We start from the raw sequence: 13,071 nt of genomic DNA on the forward strand, positions 1-13,071 counted from the left end.
CGCCTTCTGGCACTGGTGCATGCGGTAGGTGCTCCCCGCTCCTATTCGCTTCTGCCGCACTCTCCCTGCTTCTTCCAGCAACCTTTGGATGTCGTTTCCTCCAGCGTCGTCCCCCTTCAGGATGGGCCAGTGTGTGGTGTGTTCCCCTGATCTTCCTGCTGTACCTCCGTTTTTTTTTTTGTGTGGGGAATCCCACTCCTCGTCGCCACTGTAAAGATGCTTCAGACGTGTGGAGTAATAAGGAGGTAGTCAGGTATTGAGGGGAAAGGTTACTTTATTAGGAAACATATAATTATATATATCTGAGGGAGAGCGCCGAGCGTATACCGCATCCGACAATGGCGGTCGCCTCGCGCATGCGCACTAGCTCACAAACGGGCGTCTTCGCGCGTTGCGTCATGACGCAACACACAAAGACTAGAGCGCAACTCTACAACCTCTACCTGTTGCTGTTATACGGGAGGTAATGAGCGCCCATCTCCCTCCAGAAAGGCCACTCAGACACCCGCTGGTGGTATAGTCGAACAACAGAGACACCGTCCAAATCGGCCCCCAGGTTGCTCAAAAGCAGCCCTCAGCTGGAACTTGGACCCCGGCCCCTCGGGCATTGCCCGAATGCCCCCATTACCAATCCGACGCTGGCGGGGAGATGTGTGGAGCTTGTATACCTAAGCTTACTACATTCCTACAACATGCCTCGCAGCAGCCCAGACTCGATCTAAAAACATATAACGCCATGGTCATTGATCGAGAAAATTATTATTTGAAATAAATAACTGATGGCTTTGTCTGGAAGCAATTTATGAATGTATACAAATTAATGAGCGTATTTAAATTAGCATAAAAACCTGACCTGATTTCCAACATTTTAGGTATTGAATTTCTGCTTCAAAATATTCCGCTATGTTATCCAGAAATTAAAAATTCGGAGGTGTCTGTCTTTGTTGAGTATGGCGTAGTCTGTCTTCTTTATCCATGCTGCTCCATGGGTTGCTGCTGGGCGAGAAGCATGCGCGGTAGCAGCTGTGGGGGCTGGGTTACAGGTTCAGCGGTTCTGGGCTGTCAGAGGCCGGAGAGTAGAGCAGAGTCTACCTTTACCCTCGTATCTGCTGCTGGGGCGATTCTGCCTCTCCCGCCGGCCCCGCCATGAGCTTCTTCGGGTTTGGGCCAGGCGCGGAGTTGGAGCTAACGCTGACTGACGCCGAGAGCCGCCGACGAGCAGAGCACAAGAGCGAAGACGGGAGGAAGGACAAGTATTGGCTCTTCTATGATGGCGAGACCGTGAGCGGGCGGGTGAGCGTCACCCTGCGGAGCCCGGGCCGCAGGCTGGAGCACCAGGGCGTCAAGGTGGAGTTTATCGGGCAGATAGGTGAGTAAGAAGTGATCGCGAATGAATTTGGGTGACTCCAGGGAATCGAGATGGAGTTCATCCTGCAGATAAATAAGAGGAGAATTGGGGACGTGTACAACTGTCGGGGCAGCAAGATAGAGTGCGGTGGCACATATCGTAGTGTAGAGAAATCGGGGAAGGATGCCAGTAGTTAGAAGACATATAAAGGGTAAGGGGAGACCAGGGGTATATGGTCGGGGTGTTAATAAGGGTGCCTGAAGATTAGGTGGACGTGTTTTTTTTTTTGCATTTCTATGTTCAATTTACCAACAATGATAAAACATGTAGTCATCACAACTCGGGCATAACAGGTCGTTACAATTTTTCACATTCAAATGATTTATTTTCGGTCTCAAAGGTTTAGTAGGTACTATTTCCACATGCCAGGGACAACCCTGATTATCCGCACCCTTCGCTCATCAGGGTAATCTCCATTAGTCCTCATGTTGCAGATACTGGCTCAAAGGGTTTCGTATTTCTCTAGGATGTGAAGTTCTAGGAAGCATGTGTATGAAAATGACTTGTGGAGCAAGGCATCTAGTGCACCTATCGTTGTCACTTTCACCACATCTAGCCTTGCTCACTTGTCTGTTGTATATGCGGTGTGCCGGTTTGTAGATACTAGTTTAGTTTGCTGATAGCAGTATTCTCACTTTTCATTTGAAATGTCCTTACCGATATCTTCAGACCAGCAGTCTTTAGTTCTGCTATCGTCCTGTTTAGTGGTGTTCATTAACTTAACTTAACATCAGTGTGCCTTGGGGCCTGTCCAGCTGCTATCAATGACAGCAGGTTCTAGTCATCTGGTTCACGCGGAAAGGTCTGAAATGCTTTCCGTATAGTCTTGCAACATATGGTATTAAAAGACTTTAGGGGGAAACGAGGTATTCACACGGAGGTTAATTAGGGGTTCGGATAGGTTGCAGCTCCACCCCTAGCTTGCTGCTTGCGACCTTTGTCTCTGCTACCCCTGGCTTCAGAGGTGCCCAAAAAAATTAAACCGAAAGTAAACAGTACTGGCATATGCACTATTTACTTTCTGCAGCTATTTGCAATGTATACTCCTCTGAAGAAAATTAAAAAGATGTAATGAAAATGCACCTTTTGAACAAAAATTGCAGATTTGTATTGTGAACCTACATAAAATTATGTGTTTGACTATAAACCTCATCATCTATGTACTGTAGTGGGTGGTAATCAAAATGCATTCACAAAGCTAAAGAAACCTGTTGTATTGTAATTGTTTTTATATGGCGCTAACTCAATGACATTGTTATCAGTTATACTTAAAGGAAAGCAGGTAGTAAAAACCCAATGGTTTTTTACATCAAATTCAAAGCAAGTTTTATTGTTTATTTAGTTAAAAACTGTAACAATATAAAATAACATATAAAACCAATAACATTTGCCAGTTTTTAAAACGTAACATCAGTTTGTTGCTGATAAAATATTAAACAATGTTGATTAAACATTCTCTAATTGTCTCCCCGGATCCCAGTCTATTTACATCGGCAGAATCCTAACCATCTCAGCAGACTTGAGCTGTTGTTTAAAAGTTTGAGTCACTTGCTTAACTTATGAGGGGACACTTTATCACTGTCTAGCTGGATATTTTTGAGTCAGTTTTCATGGCCTGTTCGAAGGAGTTAAGGAATTTAATCAATTTGCAATTCAATTGTGGATCTGATGGTTCTAGCCCTGAAATTATTGCAGCCCTACAGGTCCTGATACCTCTGGCGTTTAGAGATTTTTTAAGTAAAGTGATTTGTGCATTGTTAAGTTTAGAGCATGTGCATAATATATGAATAAAGTCCTCTTTATTGCTACTGCAAAGTTGACATGATTTAGGCCCTTTGTGCACCCTGGTTGGCTGGTCCGCAATTGACTGTAGTTTCTCAAAACCTATAGCCGTCAATTGTCTCTTTAAATAGATTGCGAATGTAATGCTCAAGTAAGGTGCAGGTGCAAGTGCAAGGGTCTTGTAGTTATTAATCACCAACCAGGCATGCGACCTTGAGCTGAAGATGTTTTTATTGAACAGTAGTGAATAGAATTTTGCTGATTTGATTATTACTTGTTTGAAGGACTGATATGGCAAGTTGTTATTCCATAGCTAGGTTGTACAGGTTGTTAACAAGGATTTATAAAGATATTGGTTATATGGTGATTTTTTTTTTAATCCTCATTCAATTCAAAGGGCTTTGTTAATTGATGAGTTTATTGTGTTCTGTTTCAATTGGTAACAAAGCTTTATTGTAGTGTACATTCTCCCTATTGTTTCGTTTAAAAGACCAAATTCAAGTCGAACCTGGGCCGGTGAAACTGACCGATGTATCTGGAAGACATTTTTATAAGTTGAAACTAAAAGTTTGTTTAAAAGGTCTGAATCTTTGCCGTGTAGAGCGGTACTGGCATATGTTGGCGTTGGAAGCATTTTGGCCGCCATCACCGCGAGCAGAGGTTTGTATGATGGTCCCTTCAGTTTTTTTGCCAGTATCCTAAAGGCAAATGTTAGTGCACTGGTTCTCTGTGACTTGTACATTTTTTGCCCTAGATGTTTTTTTCTGTAATCTATATAGAACCCCAGATATTTGTAAATATTTACTTCCTCCAGATGTTCTGCGTGCTTCTCCGGTGATTACTGATCAGCATTGTTTTGGTTTTTGATGTGTTTATTTCTAATTTGTTGGATGAAATATATTCTGACATCTCATTGAGAGCTCTTCAAAGGCCGGTCTTAGTTAAACCCATTGACACCACGTTGTTGGCGTACAAGAGATGTGTTAACAATAATTTGCCTATTTGCAGAGGATGGGAATTAATGAGATCAAGGCTTTGAGCAAGGTCAGACATAAACAAATGGAAAAGGTGCAGCGCCAATATGCAACCTTGTTTGAGCCCTTTGGTTGTTGGCAACTTCCTGGATAGTCTAGAACCGTCACCTAACTTGATTCTTATCCCTGTTTGAGAATAGAATTGCTATACTCTTGGTAGCAGTCTCTCTGGAATTTTCCTGGCTCGCAGTTTTTTCCATAGGCGGTGATTGTTTACGGTGTCAAATGCTGCCTTTAAGTCTATAAAACTGAGGTGAAATTGTTGTTTCCTCCGCTTGCATTTGTTTGCTATTAGTGAGAGAGCTAAGATGTTTGTGATAGTCGCGATGCCTAGCCTGAAACCTGTTTGTTTTACTGGAATCAGATTAAGCTTATTTGACCATTCCTTTAGATCTTGCAGAATGAGTGAGGCGTGATATTTTGCTTCCCCATCTAAGAGGGTGATAAGCCTGTATTTCAATAGACTTGTTCGATCTCCTCCTTTAAAGATATGTGTTATTATCGAGCCTTGCCAGTTCAGTGGAAAACAATTTAGTAGCTCTATTTCTTTAAATAACATGAATAGATGCTCGCTCCAGAGGGATGGATCGTTCATAAAGGTGGCTTGAGGAATGGCATTTTGTCCTGGAGCACTGTCTCTTCTGCCTTTCTATATTATACATATTATTCCATCAGCCGAAAGGGGGGGACCTATCTATCTTCACTTTGAGGGAACTGGTGCCATATTTGCTGTGCAGTTTAGTGATTTCCTCTGTTGGGTAAGCACCAAAATCTATCTTTACTGTTGGATTGCTCGTGCTGTCGTCTCCTAGTTTGCTAGTATCACCACCAGTGGCGGCTGGTGACATTTGGAAGTGGAGGGGCGTAAAATGAATGTTGTACTGCACTGTGGCGAGCGAGCGTGCCCGAACAACCTACGGAGGGCTTGGGGGAGAACATTTTGAAAAAAGAGTGGGCAAACGGTGCATTTGCAAGCAATTTTCAGGAAGCAGGAAGGTTAATAAAGCAATACGATTGAATTATTTATCATTTAAGAAATTGCCAATGTTTATGAGCTATAGAGGTGATGGAGATACGTCGCTCCGGAATTATCTATTATTTATGCGTTTTTATATTGCGCGGACTTTACCCGAAGGTGTCAGAGAGCTTCACAATAGGAACGTTGAGGATACATGAGGAGAAAATTACTAGTGAACAAATTACAAAAGCAAACGTTAAGTTACATGAGGTGAAGTTGCGCACATTTGAGAACATGATTAGGTCGGTGAACATGGTGCTATTACTTTCATGCTGCTTATGAAACCGCCTACTGCTTCACCCTGATGTCTCACCTTGGACAAGTGATTCCTTTATTCAATGCCCAGGCAGACGGCCTGGGGCATCTCCATTCAATTTGAATCTCTATGTAGCTGTATTGTTTGAGATGTAAATTATAACAGGAAACCACAGAATAATTCTGTTGTTTCAAATATTCAGCCACAAACTAGTACAATTGGAAAAAAACATTGTTTGCTCTGCTTTTATTTGTAAGCATTTTTTTAAGGTTTTACTGAAATCTAGATAAAATGTGACTTGGTTTAAAAACATGCCTGTGGGAGAGGGGTCACCATACTTGTTGCTAGCTCACACTAAAACATGAACCTAATACATCTGTTCTGCATTTGAATTTCACTTTTTTTAAAGTTATAACCTGCTTTTACTTTCAATTGCATATTTCCGTACACACACTGTTCAGTGTTTGTGTGCCCCGGGGTCCACAGAGGCCCTACGAGTGATTCCTCCTCTCGTTTTTATCCAATTTCACTTTGCAGACTGGAATGTTTAAGGCCCTTCTTATAATAAAAGTCACAAGAGACAGGTAACGGCTGCCACGCTACAGAAAGGAGCGCGATGTGCTCTTCAGAGACAGACATGGGGTGAACACTACAAGACACAGGCATAGAATGTGCACTGCCTAAAGAGAAAAACACAGGCTGTGCACGAGAAAGAAAGAGAGGTTCAAGTGAAACGGATAAAGTAGCCTGAAAGGAACTTTCCGCTAAATGAAAATGAAATTGCACCTATGTGGCAAAATAAACATGGTATTATAAATGACTACACCATTATCAGAAAGGCTGTGCTGCTTTTTTCTATCACTCTACAAGTCACCCCTTCTCTTGTAGCTTACATTCACGATACTACATACAGTCAGCCCTAGCTCACAGACACGTGCATCCTCCATATTGAAGCTCCACTCGCCAGTGACGCACCCCGACCCGACGAACAACCACAGCTGAGCACAAGCCCATCAGCCTGATTCCAGATCTCTAGTTCACAAGGAAGGGGGATGCCAAAGATAACGAAAATAAAACGCATGGCTGTGCATATAGAAAAATATCAGACTGTGGCCTCCAGGAAGGCCCTCTCCCACATACCGTGCAATGTGCCCCTTACAAATTTATAATTGGTCGTACTAGTTCCAAACTGGCCTCCAGCAAGTTAACCAAGTACAAAAGGTTCCCCGGGGTTTTCACTTTACACGGCCGGAACTAGGTACGGGTGCAAACTAGATGGTCGCTGAGGAAGGTGCTATCACGGCGGTCCTCAGCAAACAACTGATGGGAGAACAGCTTAAAGCGCCAATCAAGCATACTTCTAAGCACTATTTCAGTAGCCACAGTATCTCGGTTGGTCTGCATGCTTGAAACAATCACGAGGCCTCACTGCAGACTCTGCAGACCCATTTCTTATAACGCACGCGCACCCATCTTACGAGTTTATTCACTTAGAGGGCAGACCCACCCGACAAAAAGTATACCAATCTTACATGCGGAGGGCTGGAACCTTTTTGGAAAGATGCAACCACCATCGAAGCTCATTCTGGAACAACAGACTAGTACAGCATGTCCTTACAGAACTCCGACAGCTTAGCTATCGCTATCCCTCGGTGTACACTGTATACAGCAGTCACGGCTCGCTCACAAGGGGGGGGGGGGGGGGGGGGGGGGGGGGGGAGGAGGGGGGGATAAATAAAACAAAAAACTTACCTGGTCTTGACCGGGTCCGCGCCGCCTCTGCTCTGGTGTCCCGGCCGTTGGCGCCTAAGTGCAGTGCTGCTGGAAAACTCTCTCAACCAATCCTGGCGGGTTTAGGGCACCGTTACTCTTTGCCCGCCTCATGCCCATTAGGAGACCGAGGGGCTCCTAATGGGCATGCGCAAGGCAGGGAAAACACAAAAGCGCATGACAGGGCACGGCGAAAAATTCGCCCTCCGTCCCTATTCATGCGCAACTGTGTTGTGCTGCTGCCTGTCCCTGGCCTGTCAGTCAGCGCCCACCCCCTTCAGACTCGGGGGTGGGCGGTCCACATCATGTTGACTGGCAGTTCTCCCTCGCTTCCCTGAATTACTAAACGGAGAGTTTACTTACGTTCAGAGACCCGACCTGAGGGAGCTGCGGGGGTGGGCGGCTTGTGGGGCAACGCCCCAGCGCCCCTAATGGACGGACCGCCACTGATCACCACCTCCTTGTATGATGTTTTCCGATATATCTTTTACCTCCGTTAATTCTTGGTGGTGATGACCCTCCTGATAGTTCGATGATGGATTATCAAGAATTGTGATTTCTGTAAACTTTGTTATTAGAAATTTAGCCCACTCGTGTTCTTGTATGTTGGAGGTTAGTGTATTCACCGGCCTGTGCAACTTTGTTTAATCATTTCCCAGAATGTATTCGAGTTGGTTTTCTTTGCTCTACAGAGTAATTCAGCACACAATTTATCATTGATAGTTCTCTCTTCTTCCCATAACTTTTTTAATACTATTTCCTCAACTGACGTACGTTATCCCAAGCTGCTTGGTCGAGGTATGTTGTTTTTAGCCTCCTAATGGCTTTAAGTTCACGTTTCAAGGTGCCCACCTCTTTCGCCAAATTTTGTATATTTCTATTTTTTTTAGCCTGATGTTGTTCATGTGCGTCTTTTTGCAATTTTCCAAAACATTTGAACTCTAAGGTATATTTCAGTGAAACTAATAAATTGTGGCTTTGAGCTATAAATAATTGGGCTTACCAGGGTTATTTTGTGTTTTAGTGGCATTATGCTTTCCTCTTCCAACAAACATAGTTTTTGTGCAATAAAAAATAGAAATGTGTGTAATTCTTATCATGTCATCACCCCATTTAACACGGGAGTGATATAAACCATAAACATTTATCTATGTTAGTAACGTGTTTAATATTTAATTGAGTCTTTAAGAGTCTCTTAGACCTTGTCAGTTCTTCTGATGTAATCAGAATTAAGGTTACTTGATGTCACTTCCAGGGAATATTCATTGTCGGAACGTATGATATCACTTCCTGTGATGTCATTGGGTCAAAAGAACATTATGTGATATCACCTCCACTACCCCAGACATTTCAGCAAATAGACGTCGTGGGCACTCTGTTCTGGAAATTAACTGTTCTTCAGTTGGCCATTGAGAGCTCTAAGACAATGGAATGTGCAGTGATTTTTGAATGATTCACCCAAAATATCTTTTTTCGATTTTTCTGGTTTAGCTTGAGGTATCGAACAGTAGCTATCATACATGGTTGTAATCTTGTCATTAATGGGAGTAACAAATAATTTCATGTTTAAATATCCTGTGATCAATAGATAAGTGTTTAGGTGTTCAGCAGTAGTCACCATGATGCCAGATTAGTAAATTGCGGATGAGGTCACTTCTTTGCTTTTTCAATGGATTTATGTAAACGTTAATTATTAGTAATTTTAAAGCCGACCCTTGGGGCACGTTTTTGAGTAATACCTGCAGCCATGACTCTCTACTGATTCTAATTTGATGATTTTTAGGGATAATTTGGCTGTGACATAGGTAGAGATTCTTTACTTTGGTCTGCATTTGAGCTTGCTCTTATTCGCTGGATTGAACAACTCAGTAAATTCAATTAATGGCATTGGTTGGAGTGCCCACGTCTCCTGAAGGGTATGTCATACTTTTGAAAGTAATAAATTATGTCACTGTTGTTTAGTGTAGATTTCAGGCTGCCGACGTTCCAAGAGCAGACTGTTAGCTCTTTGTGCCACCCCCGCCCCCCTGCACGTTGGGCTTCAATTTTCCTTAACTGACGAAAAAAATTATTGGCAACCAGGTACAGGATAGGGAACAGAATCAAGATTTAGTCAATCTGAATGAAGTGTTACTAACTGTGTTTCATCTGGGACCACTTCTCTTGGTTGCTGATACAGCTGTAACCTCTTAGAATGCAGTAGCGGAATGTTTGTAAGGTTTAGTTATGGTAATTTTCTGGGGGAGTGTAGTCGTATGTTGGAGAGTAGGGTCTGCTTTCCTATGGTCACCCCACTTTTTGCTTTTTGTTTCACTGGTTTTCAACTTAATGTGGCTGTGGGCCTGCTAATCAGACCCACAGCCTGCTGTTCTCTCTCTAAATTCACAACCATGTATTTTAGGTACATTACCAATTGGGTATTGGGTCACCTTATCAGCCCCTGTACAGTGTACCATAGGTACCCAGGGCATAGGTGTATCCAGGGGCTGCAGCATATATTTTGCCACCCCTGGAAGGCTATCCAAACTGACACAACTGGCTGATCACTCAGCTGGGGCGAGGTTGTGTAATCACCCCTTGCTTAGATATAGTATACCTATATCTGGACACATATATACCTATAAGTCACTCCTATGGCAGGCCTTAACAATCCTGGAGTCAAAGTGCTTGGTTTTATGTGAGATGGTGCTCTAGCGTGAGCTGAGCCTGTCTGCAGCTTTCGGAACCAAGTCCCTATAGCTGTTCTGGGATATTGCCATACCATATACTCTTAAGTGCATTATGAACCTCGCGGTTAAATGCTAACTATGGTTTGGCTTTATCAAAACATGTTGTGTAAGGTGTCATACACTTTGGAATACTAGCCCCTCGCCAGTCCTGGCGACGGGGGTAGCATTCCACCCTTCTAGAGGGAGAAGACATGTTACTTTGCTTAAACGCAGTTAAATCTAACCAGAGCCTCAGCATCACAAAATGAATGCTGCTGCCACAGACACAAGTCTGGCCTCCTGCTGCTGACCGAAACTCCGGCAGGGGAGGCTTGGACAAAAGGTTTCCTGTCACAGGGAGGAGTTACACCACCCCAGACAGGAGATATTGGATTGGGGCAGGGAGGGCTGAATGAAACTAGACCCTGCCTGGGGCGCACAAGGTGTCCCAGGCAAAGCCCAGTTCAAACCGGTGCCTGGGCACTCCAGCCCCAGCTCTGGCGCGAAACTGGACCAAGGGAAAGGGGTGTAACCACCCCCTTCCTGGGTCCCACCCATAGGAAAGACCTAGCAGGTGATCCAGCCCCTTGATTTGGAATAAAGGTAGGAGCTGTGCCAATGCACATCAGACCATCCTGACTGAAACTTTGAAACAAAACTCTGGACCCTTCGACATCCTACTACTCGTAGAAGACTGAAGAATCTCCCTTGTGGTCAAGGAGTGGCCACCCTGTGCAAGCAGGCACCATCAGCGCTCAAAGGTTTACTTTGCCGTTGCTCCCGCCGGAGCTCGAACGACAGAGACCGACAAGACCTGGACTCCCAGACTTCCAACAGCCCGATCCACAGTCCTAGCAAAGCTGAGACCCGTGGAGGCGACGTGGGACCGGCCATCTTGGAAAGCCAGCGAAGTGCTTCCTGTGCAGCTCCTGAGGCCCCTTCAAAGCTGTGCATTGGGGTTTGAGAAGCCCCAGCCCCGAGCAGCCTGTGCACCGAAGATCACCTCTCCACACTCACCGAGTGCTGCGTGGGGCCCTTTTTGCACTTTTCCTGCTCGACGCGTTGTCCGGTCATTTGCCCGTTGGCTAGTGGCCTCTGTGACGACAATCTATCAAAACTACACTGCTGGTGTGGTTGCTCCAGACTGGCCCCAGCTCCCCTGAAAAGGAGCCACCGATCTGACCTTCCCGGTCCGATCCAGAAGACATCTTCCAGTCCTGTGTGGGTTGCATTTGCCAAGGCTTGGTGACTCCGATTCCAGATCCGACACTGCCGACAGCGAGAGCCTTCGTGGGACAGCCAGTGATCAACTCCTGGTCGTCCTCGATCCATCCTGGTCCACGTGGCAGCGGAGACAAACAACTCAACAGCACCCGATCGCAACCCGACATTGCCTGGTTCCATCCTGGTCACTGGCTAGTGACCCAGACTCTGTCCCCTCTGCTTTCAGGTACTCTACATCTTCGATCCACCCTTGGATCCAACCGGACTCTTCCCTCCTGGCCGCCTGCAGCATCTTTACCTCCAGGCTCCATAGAACTCCACGAAGAAACCCAACGCACTTTGGCACCTATGCACCCGCTTCCTGTGGGTGCGGTAACGAGATTACACCGGTGCTCCTGTAGTGGTTTACACCTCTAGTGTCTTAGTTTTTAGTGGTTAAGTTCTAGCCCAGACGGAAGTCTCCTAAACCTATAACTTTCTGATTTTTATGCACTATTGACTTGTATGGTAAACGCAGTTGCCTATAGACACTGCTCCCGCATCCTGTGGGCCTCCTATGTCCTAACCTTCGTTAGTCCAGTGTAAGCCCAGCGATTCCCAAGGCCCTAGGCCCCTTCATTGTTCGTGACGTGGTACTTATACCACTTTCTTAATATATGGTTTGAGTGGCCACCCGGCCTATTCATAATTGTGCAGCTTATTGTATGTTATACTGTGTTCTTTGTTTAATGCTTGTGCTTCTGTGCTCATAAAGAGTATACGGGATTATTCTAGAAATAAATACATATATTTTGTAATATATAACTTGTGTGGTGTCCTTTCATTCGGTATTTAAAGGATTGCATATGGTAAAACAGCTGGCTTCACATGCCCTCTTGAGTTTAGCCTAAGACTGCTTTTGTCCATGCTACCCCTAGGATAGCTGGTCTATAAGGTTGACTTACAACCAATCATCATAAGGGTCGTTTGGTCTGGTACAAGGTGCTCACTAGAATTAGTGGTCATCATATACCAGGCCAACTTCTGACATCGTACGTGTTACTAGTTTAGGATTTACACCTCTTGTGCCCTTCAAAATGGAATAATGACTTCTATTTTCCTGAGGCCTAATGGGAGGGAGTCTTGGCCATGAACGTGTTTCACGACTGAGCTCTGAGACAAGGGGGCATGTTAGTAGTTGTTGCAGACCTTAATTCCCCAAACCCTAAACTGTCTCTTTTTCATTAAGGCAAGGTGGGTGATTTATTTCGTGAAATCCATGTTTTCAGGCACGGTTCTTTATCCTGCTTTCCTTGTCTTGGTAGAAATTGTACAGACAATTTTTCCCGGGATCTGATGTGTCCCAGATCTGGGATGACATGGAGAAGTGTAAGGATGTTGTCTCGATTTAGAATGCCTTTGGGACCTTTTGTTTCATATTCCGAGTAAAAGAGGAGTTGTACACCTATATTTTTTGGGCTGATGGGTAGTTGAATATGTTTGTTTCTTCAATGTTACTCTGTTTTTTTTATTCCATTGGGCCTGCAGATTTTGAGAGACCGGAGCAGACAGACTGAGTGGGGCGTGTTACATACTGGCAAAACTGCAGAGCTAGGTGTTTCTCTTCTACTACACCGTCTGCAGACGGAAAGGGTGATGGCCATACCCAAGGGTCTGGTTGTGTCCCTCCTTGACATCCAGGCAGGTATGGGGCGGGGAGACTCGGCTGCACCTTCTCTCCCAGTACCTTTGGTGCTGCTTGCGTAGGTGCTTAAGACTCTTATTGCTTTTCCATTCACCCATGGGCTTTGAGCGTTGTTTGATCCACTGCCCCAGTAGGTTCCTGTGGGGTATTTTTTTTTTTTCTTCGTTACTCCCCCTCTTTAATGGTT

The 13,071-nt window shown here is 44.8% G+C and overlaps 1 protein-coding gene across 1 annotated transcript in view; it reads left to right on the forward strand.

The window, feature by feature from the left end:
- The first annotated feature begins 664 nt into the window (after positions 1-664).
- Positions 665-13,071, forward strand: part of VPS26B (VPS26 retromer complex component B) — a 139,352-nt gene continuing 126,945 nt past the window's right edge. The window contains exon 1 of the mRNA XM_086956942.1: positions 665-1,369. Within this exon, the coding sequence (XP_086813068.1) occupies positions 1,147-1,369 (223 nt within the window). The 5' untranslated portion in view covers positions 665-1,146. The remainder of the gene's footprint in view (positions 1,370-13,071) is intronic.

This window comes from Lissotriton vulgaris, chromosome 2_1, assembly GCF_964263255.1.
Source record: "Lissotriton vulgaris chromosome 2_1, aLisVul1.2, whole genome shotgun sequence".
In the NCBI taxonomy this organism is placed as follows: domain Eukaryota; kingdom Metazoa; phylum Chordata; class Amphibia; order Caudata; family Salamandridae; genus Lissotriton; species Lissotriton vulgaris.